Source organism: Pleurodeles waltl, chromosome 3_2 (genome assembly GCF_031143425.1).
Source record: "Pleurodeles waltl isolate 20211129_DDA chromosome 3_2, aPleWal1.hap1.20221129, whole genome shotgun sequence".
In the NCBI taxonomy this organism is placed as follows: Eukaryota; Metazoa; Chordata; class Amphibia; order Caudata; family Salamandridae; genus Pleurodeles; species Pleurodeles waltl.
The window spans coordinates 188,888,568-188,908,185 of record NC_090441.1 but is presented as its reverse complement, the minus strand read 5'-3'; the positions used below and the strand labels follow the sequence as shown (position 1 = coordinate 188,908,185).

Here is a 19,618-nt window from a genome sequence, read left to right as displayed (position 1 = left end):
TCCTCTCTCACTTGGCACTGCATGTGGCTATTTCACCAGTGCCCACATCACCTCTTGCCTCCTCCAGTGGTCCTCTCTCACTTGGCACTGCATGTGGCTGTTTCACCAGTGCCCACGTCACCTCTTGCCTCCGCCAGTGGTCCTCTCGCTTGGCACTGCATGTGGCTGTTTCACCAGTCCCCACGTCACCTCTTGCCCTCCGCCAGTGGTCCTCTCGCTTGGCACTGCATGTGGCTGTTTCACCAGTGCCCACATCACCTCTTGCCCTCCGCCAGTGGTCCTCTCTCGCTTGGCACTGCATATGGCTGTTTTCACCAGTCCCCACGTGGTCCTCTCGCTTGGCACTGCATGTGGCTGTTTCACCAGTGCCCACGTCACCTCTTGCCCTCCGCCAGTGGTCCTCTCTTGCTTTGCACTGCATGTGGCTGTTTCACCAGTCCCCACGTCACCTCTTGCTCCCTGCCAGTGGTCCTCTCTCACTTGGAACTGCATGTGGCTGTTTCACCAGTGCCCACATCACCTCTTGCCTCCGCCAGTGGTCCTCTCTCGCTTGGCACTGCATGTGGCTGTCTCACCAGTGCCCACGTCACCTCTTGCCTCCGCCAGTGGTCCTCTCTCGCTTGGCACTGCATGTGGCTGTTTCACCAGTGCCCACGTCACCTCTTGCCTCCGCCAGTGGTCCTCTCTCGCTTGGCACTGCATGTGGCTGTTTCACCAGTGCCCACGTCACCTCTTGCCTCCGCCAGTGGTCCTCACTCGCTTGGCACTGCATGTGGCTTGTTCACCAGTGCCCACGTCACCTCTTGCCTCCGCCAGTGGTCCTCTCTCACTTGGCACTGCATGTGGCTGTTTCACCAGTCCCCACGTCACCTCTTGCCTCCTCCAGTGGTCCACTCTCACTTGGCACTGCATGTGGCTGTTTCACCAGTGCCCACATCACCTCTTGCCTCCGCCAGTGGTCCTCTCACTTGGCACTGCATGTGGCTGTTTCACCAGTGCCCACATCACCTCTTGCCTCCTCCAGTGGTCCTCTCTCGCTTGGCACTGCATGTGGCTGTTTCACCAGTCCCCACGTCACCTCTTGCCCTCCGCCAGTGGTCCTCTCTCGCTTGGCACTGTATGTGGCTGTTTCACCAGTGCCCACATCACCTCTTGGCCTCCTCCAGTGGTCCTCTCTCACTTGGTACTGCATGTGGCTGTGTCACCTCTTGGCCTCCACCACTGGTCCTCTCTCACTTGGCACTGCATGTGGCTGTTTCACCGGTGCCCACATTCACCTCTTGGCCTCCTCCAGTGGTCCTCTCTCGCTTGGCACTGCATGTGGCTGTTTCACTAGTCCCCACACCACCTCTTGCATCCTCCAGTGGTCCTCTCTCGCTGGGCACTGCATGTGGCTGTTTCACCAGTGCCCACATCACCTCTTGCCTCCTCCAGTGGTCCTCTCTCACTTGGCACTGCATGTGGCTGTTTCACCAGTGCCCACATAACCTCTTGCCTCCTCCAGTGGTCCCCTCTCACTTGGCACTGCATATGGCTCTTTCACCAGTGCCCACACCACCTCTTGGCCTCCATTACAGGTCCTCTCTCACTTGGCACTGCATGTGGCTATTTCACCAGTGCCCACATCACCTCTTGCCTCCTCCAGTGGTCCTCTCTCACTTGGCACTGCATGTGGCTGTTTCACCAGTGCCCACGTCACCTCTTGCCTCCACCAGTGGTCCTCTCGCTTGGCACTGCATGTGGCTGTTTCACCAGTCCCCACGTCACCTCTTGCCCTCCGCCAGTGGTCCTCTCGCTTGGCACTGCATGTGGCTGTTTCACCAGTGCCCACATCACCTCTTGCCCTCCGCCAGTGGTCCTCTCTCGCTTGGCACTGCATATGGCTGTTTTCACCAGTCCCCACGTGGTCCTCTCGCTTGGCACTGCATGTGGCTGTTTCACCAGTGCCCACGTCACCTCTTGCCCTCCGCCAGTGGTCCTCTCTTGCTTTGCACTGCATGTGGCTGTTTCACCAGTCCCCACGTCACCTCTTGCTCCCTGCCAGTGGTCCTCTCTCACTTGGAACTGCATGTGGCTGTTTCACCAGTGCCCACATCACCTCTTGCCTCCGCCAGTGGTCCTCTCTCGCTTGGCACTGCATGTGGCTGTCTCACCAGTGCCCACGTCACCTCTTGCCTCCGCCAGTGGTCCTCTCTCGCTTGGCACTGCATGTGGCTGTTTCACCAGTGCCCACGTCACCTCTTGCCTCCGCCAGTGGTCCTCTCTCGCTTGGCACTGCATGTGGCTGTTTCACCAGTGCCCACGTCACCTCTTGCCTCCGCCAGTGGTCCTCACTCGCTTGGCACTGCATGTGGCTTGTTCACCAGTGCCCACGTCACCTCTTGCCTCCGCCAGTGGTCCTCTCTCACTTGGCACTGCATGTGGCTGTTTCACCAGTGCCCACGTCACCTCTTGCCTCTGCCAGTGGTCCTCTCGCTTGGCACTGCATGTGACTGTTTCACCAGTCCCCACGTCACCTCTTGCCTCCGCCAGTGGTCCTCTCGCTTGGCACTGCATGTGGCTGTTTCACCAGTCCCCACGTCACCTCTTGCCCTCCGCCAGTGGTCCTCTCGCTTGGCACTGCATGTGGCTGTTTCACCAGTGCCCACATCACCTCTTGCCCTCCGCCAGTGGTCCTCTCTCGCTTGGCACTGCATATGGCTGTTTTCACCAGTCCCCACGTGGTCCTCTCGCTTGGCACTGCATGTGGCTGTTTCACCAGTGCCCACGTCACCTCTTGCCCTCCGCCAGTGGTCCTCTCTTGCTTTGCACTGCATGTGGCTGTTTCACCAGTCCCCACGTCACCTCTTGCTCCCTGCCAGTGGTCCTCTCTCACTTGGAACTGCATGTGGCTGTTTCACCAGTGCCCACATCACCTCTTGCCTCCGCCAGTGGTCCTCTCTCGCTTGGCACTGCATGTGGCTGTCTCACCAGTGCCCACGTCACCTCTTGCCTCCGCCAGTGGTCCTCTCTCGCTTGGCACTGCATGTGGCTGTTTCACCAGTGCCCACGTCACCTCTTGCCTCCGCCAGTGGTCCTCTCTCGCTTGGCACTGCATGTGGCTGTTTTCACCAGTCCCCACGTGGTCCTCTCGCTTGGCACTGCATGTGGCTGTCTCACCAGTGCCCACGTCACCTCTTGCCCTCCGCCAGTGGTCCTCTCTCGCTTGGCACTGCATATGGCTGTTTTCACCAGTCCCCACGTGGTCCTCTCGCTTGGCACTGCATGTGGCTGTCTCACCAGTGCCCACGTCACCTCTTGCCTCCGCCAGTGGTCCTCTCTCGCTTGGCACTGCATGTGGCTGTTTCACCAGTGCCCACGTCACCTCTTGCCTCCGCCAGTGGTCCTCACTCGCTTGGCACTGCATGTGGCTTGTTCACCAGTGCCCACGTCACCTCTTGCCTCCGCCAGTGGTCCTCTCTCACTTGGCACTGCATGTGGCTGTTTCACCAGTGCCCACGTCACCTCTTGCCTCTGCCAGTGGTCCTCTCGCTTGGCACTGCATGTGACTGTTTCACCAGTCCCCACGTCACCTCTTGCCTCCGCCAGTGGTCCTCTCGCTTGGCACTGCATGTGGCTGTTTCACCAGTCCCCACGTCACCTCTTGCCCTCCGCCAGTGGTCCTCTCGCTTGGCACTGCATGTGGCTGTTTCACCAGTGCCCACATCACCTCTTGCCCTCCGCCAGTGGTCCTCTCTCGCTTGGCACTGCATATGGCTGTTTTCACCAGTCCCCACGTGGTCCTCTCGCTTGGCACTGCATGTGGCTGTTTCACCAGTGCCCACGTCACCTCTTGCCCTCCGCCAGTGGTCCTCTCTTGCTTTGCACTGCATGTGGCTGTTTCACCAGTCCCCACGTCACCTCTTGCTCCCTGCCAGTGGTCCTCTCTCACTTGGAACTGCATGTGGCTGTTTCACCAGTGCCCACATCACCTCTTGCCTCCGCCAGTGGTCCTCTCTCGCTTGGCACTGCATGTGGCTGTCTCACCAGTGCCCACGTCACCTCTTGCCTCCGCCAGTGGTCCTCTCTCGCTTGGCACTGCATGTGGCTGTTTCACCAGTGCCCACGTCACCTCTTGCCTCCGCCAGTGGTCCTCTCTCGCTTGGCACTGCATGTGGCTGTTTCACCAGTGCCCACGTCACCTCTTGCCTCCGCCAGTGGTCCTCACTCGCTTGGCACTGCATGTGGCTTGTTCACCAGTGCCCACGTCACCTCTTGCCTCCGCCAGTGGTCCTCTCTCACTTGGCACTGCATGTGGCTGTTTCACCAGTGCCCACGTCACCTCTTGCCTCCGCCAGTGGTCCTCTCGCTTGGCACTGCATGTGACTGTTTCACCAGTCCCCACGTCACCTCTTGCCTCCGCCAGTGGTCCTCTCGCTTGGCACTGCATGTGGCTGTTTCACCAGTCCCCACGTCACCTCTTGCCCTCCGCCAGTGGTCCTCTCGCTTGGCACTGCATGTGGCTGTTTCACCAGTGCCCACATCACCTCTTGCCCTCCGCCAGTGGTCCTCTCTCGCTTGGCACTGCATATGGCTGTTTTCACCAGTCCCCACGTGGTCCTCTCGCTTGGCACTGCATGTGGCTGTTTCACCAGTGCCCACGTCACCTCTTGCCCTTCGCCAGTGGTCCTCTCTTGCTTTGCACTGCATGTGGCTGTTTCACCAGTCCCCACGTCACCTCTTGCTCCCTGCCAGTGGTCCTCTCTCACTTGGAACTGCATGTGGCTGTTTCACCAGTGCCCACATCACCTCTTGCCTCCGCCAGTGGTCCTCTCTCGCTTGGCACTGCATGTGGCTGTCTCACCAGTGCCCACGTCACCTCTTGCCTCTGCCAGTGGTCCTCTTTCGCTTGGCACTGCATGTGGCTGTTTCACCAGTGCCCACGTCACCTCTTGCCCTCCGCCAGTGGTCCTCTCTCGCTTGGCACTGCATGTGGCTGTTTCACCAGTGCCCACGTCACCTCTTGCCTCCGCCAGTGGTCCTCTCTCGCTTGGCACTGCATGTGGCTGTTTCACCAGTGCCCACGTCACCTCTTGCCCTCCGCTAGTGGTCCTCTCTCACTTCGCACTACATCTCACTGCTGCGGTAGTACACACATTTAACCTCTGGGACCAGGGCCATTGGTGTTCTCAAACTTGGCACTAACGGCCTGCTTTATATATTGGGAAGAAGGTATTCCTTCGCTATGCAGCGGAGTTCCAGCCTCGCCATTATAGTGGTCCACCTGCCGCATTTGCAAGCCTTAGGGTTGTACCTTAGGGTAGGATGGACCTCAGAGTTAATCACAGTGGAGACTAATTTGTCTGCGCTGTCATTAAAGCCATCTGACGGTCCTGGAGAGTCAGAGCCCTAGGAGAAATGGCTACATGTCAGCCCACCCAGTTTAGATGGCCGGACATGTGGTCATTTTTTACTTTTCCTTACCGCCAGGTAGGACCTGCCGGTAAGGATCAGTAAAACCATTGTAATGCTCCCCTTGCCATGGAAGAAGCCTGTCATGCCAAGAGGAGCATTGCTTTTTGTTCTTTTCAAAAGAAAAATCCAATTTCAGGATTTTCTTTTTGAAAAGAATTCTGTTAGGTGCAGGGCTGCACCCTTCCAATGCAGGCATGCAGCAAACAGTAAAATGCATGGACAGGAACTGCCTTGACGGAGGTTCCTGCCAGTGCCTTTATAAATGACCTCCTGCTAGACGATCATTTATAAATCTGGTGGGCTGAGTATTCTCGACCTGACGAACCTAAAGTTATCCACTATGCCCATGGAGAATACTCCATCCGACAGAATATAAATCAAGCCCCAAGTTTCAATGCTTGCAACACGAGTGCCTGCATGTCACCTCTGGGGCATCCTCCAGTGATGTTCTCGGACCTTGCACTATATGTCAGTGATGCACCAGTGTCCCCATGTCATCTCATGGTCTCTGCCAGTTGTGTTTTCCGACTTGGTACTGTGTGCCGCTGCTAAAGAGTGCCTGCATGCCACCTCCGCCTCTCCACCAGTCTCCTCACACTGCTGCACCAGTTTCTGAATGCCATCTCAAGGCCTGCCCCAGTGACTTGGCATTAAGTGTCACTTCTGCACCAGAGCCCTCGTGCCACCTTTTGGCCCACCGCTATTCCTGTTCTCTTGACTTGCCTCTAGGTATCGCTGTTCCAGCAGTGGCTGTGCCTTCCACCATTATCTCATCCACTGCTGTACTGATTCACCACTAGATGTCGCTGCTGCACCAGTGAATGTCTACTTCATGCAGGGCAGGCTCTAATGTCCATCTCTTAAACTGTAGATATCAGTGTTACAGCCTTGATCTCCCACCTCATGACTTCTTTAGGAATGAGATGGGCAGTACTGGTTCCACGGCCCTAGACATTGTCTTCTGGATCCTCTGAACCATAATCCATAGCATTTACTTCCAACTTTACAGCAGTCTTGATATACTTGGAAGTCTGCATGAAGTCTTTGATTAGCAAGTGTGTTAGTTATAAGGGTCTGGAACCAGCTGTGTTGAGGAGGGGCAGGTGAGGATGGAGGACAAGTATTGTAGATGGGACAAGTACTATAAAAGAATGTCCAGTTCCACACGTTGCCTATTACTGGTGCTTAGTCTGTTTCTAAATTCTCCCTATGCTGGTATATAATGGAGGTGAGGTACAGGGAGCTTAAGGACCGGATATACTAAGCTTTTTTAAGGTTACAAGCACTCTGAATTAGAGTGTGTGACCGGGTGTATCAATTCCATGTTAAGAGTAGGAGGAAATTAGGCTTTAAAAAAAATATGGTGGTCTGCTGACCCTTGCAAGGTACCAATGCTGGGCGCTGAGGCTGTATCACATCAGAGTGAGTCACGATTTACGAACAGCCTAATGAATATTATCCATGTGGATGGGATTGTGACCCACTGTGATTTGCCATTTTATTAACCGACCTATTAGTACATAGGTTGATGCACAGAATTTAATAAAGGTCGCAAAAATACTCGTCACACATCGTGAACTGTATGATACATCTGCTCCCAAATGATTTGGTCAGAATGACACAGGATTAGTATTTAGGTCTCCTGGTTCCGCAGCAAGTCAGCCACGTATTGTGAACACTTATGTCTGGATGTATGCATCTGTGATTTACGTAATTCTCTCTTTCTTTCTTTCTCTCTCTCTCTTTCTCTCTCTCCCCCTCCCACTTCCCCCCTCTATTCTCTTTTTCTCTCTCCTCTCTCTATTCTCTCTTTTTCTCTCCTCTCTTCTCTCTTTCTCCCCCTGCCTTGATATCTTCTCTTTCTCTGTCTCTTTCTTTCTCTCTCTCTCCTCTATCTTTCTTCTCTCTCTTTATCTCTCTCTATTGCTGTCCCCCTCCCTCTCTATTCTATCTCTCTCTTTCTCCCCTCTTCCTCTCTCTCTCTCTCTCTCTCTCTTTCTCTCTCCCTCTCCCTCTCTTTCTCTCTCCCTCTTTTCCTCTCTCTTTCCTTCTTCTCTCCTTCTCCCTCTTCCTGTTCCTCAGGTTGTCCACTGTGATCAGTGCCCATCAGATCCTGGTAGTGAAGGACGGTCGCATCGCGGAGCGAGGAAGGTAAGCCCAGTGGCTAGCCACTCTGTTTATTTTGAAATATTACCCTTTAAAACAGACATATCAAACAGTTACATTCATTGCCCATTTACAACAATAACATAACTAAACAGGAAATATAAAATACATTTAAAATCCAATAACATCTGTAACAGCGGCCCCTGTTAATCTTCCTCAACTCTGAAATCTTTCTCGTAATCCATGCAGCATATAAAAACTTTCCTAAAGTACAGACAGTCACTTCGCTGGTATCAGATCTAAGAATTCTCAGTGCTATCAAGTATTGTTTTATACAGAGTGACCTGCAAGCTGGGAATATCCATTTTTTGCATGGGAGCTTACAAGCTTCGCAAAAAAACAACAGTTTCTTTCTCCGGTTTGCAGGCTGTGCATTCATCCACTACCCCGTTCGGGTTGTGACGTTTCGAGCAAAAACTATTTAAAGGGAGTGCCCATATCCAAATCTGACGTACAATTGCAGTGCAGCACAGGGGTAATGTAATCCATAAAAGGTTCAAAATAATATCCCAGTTTAAAGTCCAAAAGGCACCCATGAGTGATCCATGTGGCGCTGTGAGATATTTTGTATTTGTTTTCAGAAACTACCTTCCAATCTTTATCTCATAGCAATTTTTTCAAAACATTTTGTACCTTCCACCGATTATCCCATAATTTATACAACCCTAGGGAGCCTAGCTTCGAATGAACATTTTTAAGCCAGATGATCTTACGAAAGACGTCCAAGGCTTTAACCTCTTCTAGCACTAGCTGATATTCTGATAGTTCTTCGGTACTCCAGAGTCTCCACCAGAACACCAGGACCCTCAGTTCGGCCTTTTGGTCGATGGGTTTTACCCATATCTATGTGTAGGTAATCTGTTCCAAACTCACTAAAGCTCTCATAAATTTATTTTCTACAGATGTGAGCCTGATTTAGATTTTGGCGAGGGGTTGCTCCTTCACAACAGTGATGGATATCCCATCTGCTGAAATGTAAATCCCTTTGTTTGCTATGGGAAATTTAAATCCCATTGTTTTCTATGGGAAATCTAAATCCTATTATTTCTTATGGGATTTAGATCTCGGCAGACAGGATATCCATCACCACTGTGAGTAACCCCTCCGCCCAAATCCAAATCAGGCCCTTTGTCATTTTCTTAATCCCCCGTAACTCCAAACCATGGAGAGCCCCTCCGAAATGCTGGATATTGTGAATTTGGATAGCCGACAATAGGGACCCGGAGGTAGTAGATTTATGAAATCTAAGAATCCCTGCGACGCTCTGCTACAATTTGAGCGCATGCCTGTCGACCTTTTTGTCCAATCCAAATCAGAGGTAATTTTTACTGCCAAATAATCTAAATAAGTTCCTCTTTGAAGTCTTGAATTCCCCAGCATAACCCCAACCTTGTCAAGTGAAAGCCGTGCACATCATCATATTGGGTCCTCGGCAGGTAAGTATTACATAGGGAAAATCAGTCACCGGTAAAAAGAGTGCTTGGCGGCCATAGTTCAGTTGCTTCAGCAGTAATATTATTACACCTTCCCAAGGTTATCACACGTTCATGGGCGCCCACCAGTTTAGTAGATATCAGGTGGACGTGTGTGAAATTAAGTTGGTTATTCTTTGTGTTCCATGAAAGTCACACAGGCTTCTTCTCAAGCTCATTGCTTCCATCTGAACAAGCACTTCTCGTAGTCCACGCTTGTGATATCCATTTCCACTGCACGATGTAGGCAAAATGGCAAGTTAGCCACGTTTCCGCCGCTCAAAGATATGTGTTGGAGCTCCTCCGGTAAGCAGTGCTTCTCTCTTCGGAGAGTATCAGGGCAGCTGAGAGCCTCATCGCCTCGGTGTGCTCACTCCTGGAGGCAGCCTCTATGCCCTCTGCAGAGCCAGCTCACCCTAGGGATGGGCTAAAAGTCTCCTTAATTTCCTGTCCAAGGGTGGAATCTGATAACCCAGATAGATCCAGGAAGTTTAGCAAACCCTGGGATGGTGACTGCAGTTACAGATTCTGTTACCAAAGTATGTCTAACCTCATTTGGGAAGGCCAGGGAGGGTAGATACTGTGCTGGCAATCCCGCCAGGCAAGCTGTTTTCTTCCTGCAGGATGGAGCATTTATGCCATTTTCCTGTTTGCGACAGCCGTGTACAAGCTCTCCAACTCTGAAAAACCATTACACCTTTGGCTGATGAGCCACTGGCTAAGGAATTCCAGTGGTGGAGACAGCTGAGGCTCCAAAATATTGGTTGACTCATATAAAAGTGGGATAACCTTGTGCTGCGCCCTTTATAACCCACCTCTAAATGAGTCCCTTAGTCTCTTGCTACAGCACAGAATTTTTGAATTGTGATATCCCTTCCGCCATCTGTCTTTCTTGTTGCTGCCTGATTCTGAGCACACTGGACAGACTTTGTCTAAGCAGGCATCAAGCGGAGGTGGTGGGTGGGTCTGTCAACACTTGGATAGGTTAACCTATGTGGTGACTTCATGGCAGAGACTCTCCTCCAGTCCTCTCACTCCTACAGTGCTACAAGACAAAGGGTCTCCCAAAGTTTTACCCTAATAACAGACGAATGCTCCATATAACACTAGTACTGTGATGAAGTTTTGTTGCTACACATTTTTCCACTATTAGGGAGTTGAGGTTTCAGTGACAACCAGTGCTGTGTTAGAGCTGCTGTACTCCCTGCTTCCTCCATGACAGAGATGAAAGTTTCAGCGGCACAAAGAGCTGTTGTGTCCACCCGCTCCTCGTCCCAATAAATTATAATGGGCAGAGGTTTTAGGCTCACACCAGATCTGTCATAGAGCATCTCAGATGCCATGCTTTTCCACTGACAGAAATGGAGGTGCCAACTTTATTCTGGAGCTATGATGGTCACATGCAGCCCCGTCCAATTCACAGCTGCTTTCATGCGGATCAGGAAAACTGACCTTTAATTCTCCATAGGTGAGACTTCAGCATACACAGATAACAAACAGGCCTACACGTTGATGGCTTTGAAAGACCGTGACACCTACCTTTAGGCCACAGTATGAATCCACTTAGGAGTGAGAGAGAAAACAGGGCTCATAGAGGCCTGAGCAGTGTTCGTAGCATGTGTTGATGTACACACACACACACTTCGCATACTACTGCAGTCTAATGTTGGGCTCAGACTTTTTCAAGTTGTTTTTCTTCGAAGAAGTCTTTTGAATCACAGGATGTAGTGACTCCTTCCCTGGACATCTACTCATGTTAGATTGTTTTTTTCTGCCATTGGGCTCAGTCATGTACTGATGAGGCTCCGTGGTCAACATGCTTAAATGCGTTCTTCGGATCTCAAGGACTTTCACCAGTCCCAAAGTCTTTTGCACCAAATTGCTTGGGTCTTAGGTCCCAGTTGAGCTTTTGCCCCCAACTCTCTTCAATAAATTCCTCAACAAAAATGCAACAGGAGTGACGGAAAGAACTCCTTTCCAAAACTGCCCACAATGCCTTGCAAAATATCCCTGAACTGATCACCACCAGGCTTGCAACCTGTGTCTCTCCCCGAGCACATTGATTCCATTTGCAAGGCTTGTCTCAGGTTCTGGTCCAAGAAAACACTTAGCTACTCACAGGAAAGCATGTGGGTCAAATGGAGGAATGCGTTGCAGGACATTAAAACCGCAGAGATCTTAGGCATCAAGACATCGAGGGTGAGGGACAGTATCAACCAGAGACATTCACAACAGAACCAAACTGTCCCCAAGGAAGCTACCAAACTCTACAGAGGTCGTGTCCTAATCAGAATCTGAAGAGGAACAGCTGAAAAGTTGTAAGGCCACTTATAGTGCACGGAAGTGAGCAACTGTAAGTAGTATCGCCCATCATATCGACTCTACCCTAAGGCCTCAGACAGCGAGAAGAGAAACAGAGACATAGGGTTTTCAGCCCAGCCACTAAAAGGCTTTCTGCCAGATCTCACTCCACACAGGCCATCGTCAGCGCCAAGCACAAACTTTGGAGCCAACACTGGTCACTGTGTCAAGCACTGAACCGCCTCGAGCTTCAAGCCCAAAAGGGCCTCGTATGCCATTGAAGCTGAAAGACCATGCAGCACGAGACTGTAATGCCAGCCAGGAATCGAAACCACTGTTGATGCTGAAAGGTCCATTGATGCCTAAACCAAGCTCTGCGCCAAAACACACACAGACAATGAGGTTGCATTTGGAGCTGAAAAGAGACTCCTCTTTGACATCTGAGGTTTTGGAGCGGATTCTCCATCACCTTCAGGATGAGCTTGACTCTAGGCAAAAATGCCTTTTTTTCCCAAACAAGAAAAATCACCAACAAGGCTCCGGCAAAACCAACAGAGACCCTCCCATATAAAAGGAGACTTACCCTTGAGGAGAAGAATGCTCTGGAGTTGACACCACCAAAGCAAAGACAATTCATAGACCGTATCCCTCTCCCTTGACCTGCTAAGTCCTCCCTCTCCACAACCACCTCCTCCACCCCATCACTTTCACCATTATCTCCTCATACACCCCTCAGCCATACTCTCCCGAAGTGTCATCTCACAGTTCACAGGAGGAGGGAGGCTAGTCTTCAGACTCTTTTGACACCCCTTATGAGCCACAGTCTTCAGGGGACCCTGGGAGAACTATGATATCACCCCACAGGGTGCTACAGACCCATCTGTTTAGCCAGCTAGAACCTCCCTGCAGGGAGATACCACCTTCTACCTTGAGGTGAGCCAAAGGGCGGCTAACTATCACAAAGTAAGCATGCAGATCCAAGAGGAAGACAATGACTTCCTTGCAGAGGCATTATCAAAGACACAACACACGGTGCATTTCTTACAGATTCTCAAAGGAATGTGCAAAACAACAGCTGACACATTCAGAGACCTTGTGAGGGCCAGAGCTATCCCCCTCTGCTGTATAAAACATGTTCGATGGCATGTGTGGCTGTAGATACACATGGTCTCCATACTCCTGCCACCTAGTGTGGGTCCGGTGTTGTGCAAGTTGTTTTTCTGCAAAGAAGTCTTTCAAGTCATGATGTCGAATCAAGTCCCCTCAGATTGTGGGACTGTTAAAGCGAAGGTCTTTTGGTCGGCTTGGATGGAGAAAGCACAAATTATAACAATACCATTGAAGATGAAAAGAAACGAAAATCAAATCCAAACAGAGTTGAAACATGCAATGGAGGCACACATGTCTGAACCCGACGACGGAGAGAAATTAATCTAACAGTGGAATCGATGTCCATGCACATTACCATCGAGAGGAGGAGTTACTTGACTTTGTGACTCGAAAGACTTCTTCGAAGAAAGAAAAACGTGCACAACTCCAGACCCAACACTAGAGGGCAGGAGTATGCAGAGCATGTAAATCTACAACATGACATGCCACGAACAGATGCTTACAGGTTACGTAACATATTCCTTATAGCAGCCCCCAGCAATATAATTTACATCAGGGGATAACTATCATACTGCATGCAAATGCCCAGGACCCAGCGAACTCAACACTCTGGACAACGAGAGCAAGAAAATCTATACAGAAGGAAAGAGGATTGCTGTACAGGCAAAAACACATAAAAAAATGTCTAACTCAGTAGGGCAGCTCCCTCATTATGATATGGCGCACTGGGGTAAGGTACAAGAACTCCTTAAACCTCTCCCAGAAGAGTACAGGCAGTGGAGGGATTAGTTGGTGATGGAGAGTAAATACATTCTTCAATCCAGCCATTTGACACCACAGGATGAGGTATTAACACCTGCATCTTCATTTGGCATCATGCCTGGCTGTGGGTGTCAGGATTTAAGCGAGAGGTCCGGCTGCATTTGTTGAACTTTCCGTTTGACAGGGAACACCTGTTTGTGCTGCAAGTATAGTAAATGCTGGAAAAGTTGAAAAAAGACATAGACACAGCAAAGGCTAAGGGTGTCCTTCAATCTGCACCACACAGGGGCCCTTTCGAAGGAAGCCAAACATTGACTCTCCCTTCCTCTTCCCAACCGCTTAACACCTGTCGGGGAAAGGCTCCAGTGCTTCCACCCTGCATGGAGCAAGATTATGGTAAGTGGTCATCCTTATCAGCTCACGGTGCTACCCTTCAGTGTCACCTCCACCCCAAGCGTGGTCGTCACCAAGTGCCTGATGGTGTTTGCTGCACATCTAAGGAGGAGGGGCATCCCCGTGGTCCCGTACCAGGACGATTGGCTGATCAAGGGTGCAAGATGCTGACAGTGCACACCCAGCAAACTATATTGCTTCCCCACAATCTGGGCCTTACTATAAAAGTAGCCAAGCAACATTTGCAACCACTCCTGATCCAGCCTTATCTAGGAGCAGTTCTCCACTCCCAAAACAAAGCCCACCCAAACCCCCAAAGGGTGGCAGCCTTTGGTCAGCTTGTGCCTCTTTTTCAGCCATAATATCATCTCACTGTCAAAACAGAAATGTGCCTCTTGGGCATGATGGCTTATTATATTGCAATAGTTGCTGGTTAAACAAGTGTCCAGTGCAGCAATGCCTAACAACACAATGGAGTCAAGCGGAGGATCACATTGCAGGTCTAGTGTTGGTAAGAGCCTATGGCCAATCGTTCTCTGCAATGGTGGAACAGCAGCAGTCTTGTGCGGGGCAGTGCTTTCCACAGACTACTATTACCATGGACTCCTCAAAAGCCGGGTGGAGAGCTCACCTCAGTCACAGCACAGTTCACGGTCTATGAACCCTGCTCTACAGACTCACCACATCAACTTCATAGAATGCCTAGTAGTTCACCTGGCTCCCAAAGCGTTCCTACCACTCATTAAAGAAAAGGCAGTCCTCATGTACTACCTTCAGAAGCAGGGGGCACCCACAAATTGCCTCTTTGTCACCTAGCTCAGCTGATCTGGTATTGGGCTATTCACCCCTATATTCACCTGATAAAAGAATATCTATTAGACCTGCCAGGCCTTCGAAGCAAGATGCATCAATAGGTCCATAAGTCAGAACTCAATCCACAGATTTTACAACAGCACTTCCCCCACTGGGGCGCCCCTGATGTGGATCTGTTTGCCACGCTTGAAAGCCCAAAATTCCCTGATACCCACGCCCTTGATCCCTGGGCAATGCAGTGTGACTTACGGGGTCACCTCAGCCTCACTGTACACCGGCTCTGACCTGATCGGTCCAGTGAAGTCCAGTGGCAGTGGGTGAGCACTGAAAGTGGTGGGGCGTAAACAAAAAGTACCTTGTGAACAAGCCTGACCAACTAGCCGGGTGGGGAATTGCCAATTTCCTCTGGTTCCGTGAATAATCGGCTTATCCAGTTCAGGTTTTATTGTTTGAACTCTAATAGTCTTGTTGATCCATTATAAAATCTCCACGACAAGTAAACAGAAGAGAAAGAAAAATAATTTTTGCCTGATATTGGGGTGACTTGACTGGGAGTATGCTGGGATCCTGCTAACCAGGCCCCAGCACCAGTGTTCTTTCCCAAGACTGTACCACTGCCTCCACAATTGGCACACCCCTGGCACACAGCTAAGTCCCTTGTAAAAGATACCCATGGAACCAAGGTCCCTGTGGCCAGGGAAGGTCCCCAAGGGCTGCAGCATGTATTATGCCATCCTGGTGCGACCCCTTACCAAGAACATGTGTGTGCTGGAGGGGAGAAAAAGTCATTCGACATGGCACCCCTCTCAGGGGTGTGGCATAGGTAGGTCACCGCTCTAGTAGGCCTTCAGCCCTAAGGCAGGGTGCACTATACCACAGGTGAGGGCATAGCTGCATGAGCAATATGCCCCTACATTGTCTAAGTCCATTCTTAGACATTGTAGGTGCAGTGTGACCATATTAAGTATATGGTCTGGGAGTTTGTCAATACGAACTCCACAGCTCCATAATGGCTTCACTGAATACTGGGGAGTTTGTTATCAAACTTTTCAGCACAATAAATCCACACTGATGCCAGTGTTGGATTTATTGAAAATTGCACTGCGAGGGCATCTTAGAGATGCCCCTTGTATGTTAGCCAAACTACTAGTCCAGGACTGACCAGCCTATGCCAGTCTGCCACTTCCAGACGAGTTTCTGAACACATGGGGTGAGATTTGTTCTCTCTCTGGTCAGCAACAAAGCCAGCACTGGGTGGAGGTGCTTCACACCTCCCCCTGCAGGAACTGTGACGCCTGGTGGTGAGCCTCAAAGGCTCAGGCTTCTTGTTACAGTGCCCATGGGCACTCCAGCTAGTGGATATGCCGGCCCCCTGGACAAAGCCCCACTTTTGGCAGCAAGTCTGGCAGAAAAATTAGGAAAGAGTGACCACCTCAGCTGGGACCACACCTAAGGTGTCCAGAGTTGCTGAAGTGATCCCCTCCTTGCAAAAACCTCCATCTAACCAATAGCGTTAGGTCGGTGTCACCCTCCCCAAAGGGAGTGGACACAGAAAGGGTGTAGCCACCCTCAGGGACAGTAGCCATTGGCTACTGCCCTCTGACCCCTGTAATGCCCCTAAATCCAGGATTGAAGGGCTCCTCTGAACCTAGCTCATCAAGTTCATGGCAACCTCACAAGAAGAAAGAAGGACTGAACATGCAAACTGACTTGGCCTAGCCCTACCGGCCTGGCTCCAGCACCCCAGAGGACCAAGAACCCCTGTGGACAGTTTCCCTGTCCAAGAAGAAACTCCATCCAAGGACTCCAGGTGGCCCAACTGCCTAGAGCTGGTCCCCAGCATTCTGAGCAAGTGCCCACCCTGGGTTGACCCTCCTGTCCAACACAACGATGCCTGCAGCCTCAATCTGGTGGACCCCCCTGACCGCGACCGAACCGGACGAAGGTTCCTGATGCCAAAAGGTACCCCTGCACCCGTAGCCCCCTGGCCTTGGGGAATCCGACCTTTGGTGCAGCAACGTCAAGCAGGTGGCCCCCTTTCTTGTCCAGCCTTTGATTTCCCGGAACCGCCCCCCTGGACTTCACCTGCAGCATCTTTGTGGCCCCTGGAGTCGTCCTGTAGGAAAGCATTGGGAGCCTGAAGATGTGTTTGCACCCGGCCGGCCCTGCGCCACTGAGAGTGTGTGTTTTGTGCTGACCAGTGGCTCCTCCGGTGCTCCTCTAAACCCCCACGGCCTGCCCTCTGAAGACGCGGGTACTTCCCTGCAAGCAGCCTGATTCCAAGTACCCCCAGTCTCCGTAGGAGCCCATGTTAAACCAACCTCAACTTTGACCTCTGCACCCAGCCAGCCTCCTCTTGCTGGTGGTGAGTGTTTGGGGTTAACTTGAACCCCAAGCTGTGGACATCCTAACCCCAGTAGACTGGAAGTCTTGTACTTACCTTGGAAATGTACTCACTTTTCTTCCCCCCCTAGAACTGTTTCTGCAAATTGCAGTGTCAACTTTTTAAACAGATTATTGCTATTTATTAAAAAAATATATAACTTGCCAATTTGAAACAAAGTGGTATTGATACATAATGTTGCATACTTACTTGCAAATGTACTTACCTGCAACTTGAATCTTGTGGTTCTAGAAATAAAGTAACAAAATATATTTTTGCTACATAAAAACAATTGGCCTGAAGTTAGTCATTGAGTGTGTGCTTCATTTATTGCCTGTGGGTGTGTACAACAAATGCTTTGCACTACCTTCTGATAAGCCTAACTGCTCGACCACACTACCACAAAAGAGAGCATTAGTATTATCTACTTTAGCCTCTGTTAAGCCTCTGGGGAACCCCTGGACTCTGTGCACACTATACCTCATTTTGATATAGTATATATAGAGCCAGATTCCTACATGAACATTATGAATTCCACATCAGACGAGGATCACAGCGGCCAGTGTGTACTGCTGGTGCCACACAGGCATCTCAAGGCATGATGGTTGCAGCCATTTGCTCATACACCAAATGTATTACTGGGTGACCAAAGAATAGTTGTTGCAGAACATGCATTGTGGCATAGATTGTTTATGACTCCTATCCCGTCTCCCTCTTTCTCCTTTTCCCTTGCAGCCACGACGAGCTTCTGGCTAAAGGTGGACTCTACGCCAAGATGTGGCAAAGCCAGCAGCAGGGCAGCGACTCGGCAGACTCCGCATCTGACACAGAGAGCAAAGACCGTAGCTCAGAGAAACTGCAGCCAACAAAGACGCGGCAAGAGCACTGAGCGCGCACAAGGCTAGGAGGCCTTGTGTCCACACTAATGGACTGCAAAGAGACAGCAGATGTGATTTCGAGCGCACGCTCCGAGCCCTGAACTCAGAAGGCCCGGGGTGTTTTACATTGGGAGTGGGGGTTGGGAAGTTGCAGAATACACACCACAGGAAACGGATTCCACAAGAGGCTAGTGTGCCAGTCTACTTGAGGCTACAAAGATTGTGGCCCAATGAGTGTTACCTGGTCACAATTTTTAAGTGACTGAAATTTTAGATTCAGGACTTTCTTGGTCCAGCAGAGCGATTTTATAGGGGGAAACAGTAGTGGGTAATTCTCCATTCGATAACAGGAGGGGATGATTCTCAAGCATTTGGAGGTTGCTGGGAGAGACTTAACTAATTTAAGCTGCAAGCACTGTCCCTTGTGGCACTAGGGTACACCCTCTCAACCCGACTGCAACTTTTGAAGATCTTCAATGCTGTGATATCGCTGAAGGATATGTTGTATCTGTGACCTACTAAGTTTCACGCTGGTACCCAAGTGGGGAGCGAGATTTCATTGATTCGTTCAATGGACTCGGGCTGAATGAAGTTTTGAAAGCCCAGATAGATTTATGTATTTTTTGAGTAAATCACCCCTGCCAACCATAAGTAACCCAGCACAGAAGTTCAGATAACGGAATTCGAAAAATGTCAAAGCCAAGCCATTCTGCCAAAAGAATCCTGGAGAAGCATTGATCAACGTGGATTGGAAACACGAAGGGCATTTTCATGTTTTTGAGGTCACAAGCCTATTTTTGGTCACAAATATTTATTTCGGTAGACAAACACAACCAAGGACCTGATTTAGAGTTTGGCGATGGGGTTACTCAGTCACAAACATGATGGATATCCGGTCAGCCGCATTACGATCCCATTATATCCTATGGAAATTGTAATACACCGGACAAAATATCTGTCACAATTGTGACGGAGTAACCTGTCCACCAAAACTCTAAATCAGGCCCTTGGTTTTTAAAGCCTTAGCTTAAAAGGGCGACACTGAGCTTACAAAGGCAGCGCTGTGCTCAATATCTCCAAGCAGCTGACTGCAGAAGTGGCTACTGTGGTCCATAAAGGCACCTCTTACCATTAAAACCTTCTCTCTTGGTATGCTCACGTCTGGTTTCTCTTGATCATAAATAAAAAAAAATAAAAAAAATGATGGGACTCTTCAGAATGTGCAGGTGGACTTCACCATCAGACCTCTCTAATGTGAAGTGCAGTCTTCCAAGAAACTGTTTCTAATTGATTTGTTTCAAGGTGTGAAAAGGAAACCAAATAATTATAGGAAATGTTCGAAACCGATGATATGTGATCAGTTTTCCCAAAGTGTTGCACCTAGAGAGCAAGAGCACTGATAGAGCTGAAGACAGGCAGGCTAAATGGGTTGGTTGGCATCATCTGTTTGTTTGTTTATATATATATATATATATATATATATATATATATATATATATATATATATATATATACACATACATACACACATATTTGTGGAGCAAGCGATAAACCCTCTGCCGTAGATTTCTCAATGAATTTTCACTTCCCCATAAAAAGCACAGACTGTTCTCTCACCACAAACTCTAATTCATGCCCATGTTTATATCTAGACAATAACAATCTTGGTCAATGTATAGAAAATGTAACATTTTTAAATTTTTTGCTATGTTTTTTGTAAATCTCAGGAAAACACCTGATTTCTTTCTTACATTTTAATTAACTTCACTTTGGATTGTCAATGGTGTGGCTGTAGTCAAAACTGTTAGTTCAAATTTAAAGCCAAGATGGTATTCATCGCCATTGGCATCCAGGAGCTGCTTGGTCATTCTAGACCATTTTTAAAG

General features: G+C 49.8%; 1 protein-coding gene across 2 annotated transcripts in view; it reads left to right on the top strand.

Annotated features, from left to right (window-relative positions):
* ABCB6 (ATP binding cassette subfamily B member 6 (LAN blood group)) overlaps nt 1-18,911 on the top strand; it is a 190,496-nt gene extending 171,585 nt beyond the window's left edge. For both annotated transcript variants that reach the window (XM_069227144.1, XM_069227145.1), the window contains exons 19-20: nt 7,537-7,605; nt 17,590-18,911. In XM_069227144.1, the coding sequence (XP_069083245.1) occupies nt 7,537-7,605; nt 17,590-17,743 (223 nt within the window). In that variant the 3' untranslated portion in view covers nt 17,744-18,911. The remainder of the gene's footprint in view (nt 1-7,536; nt 7,606-17,589) is intronic.
* Nucleotides 18,912-19,618: the final 707 nt, after the last annotated feature.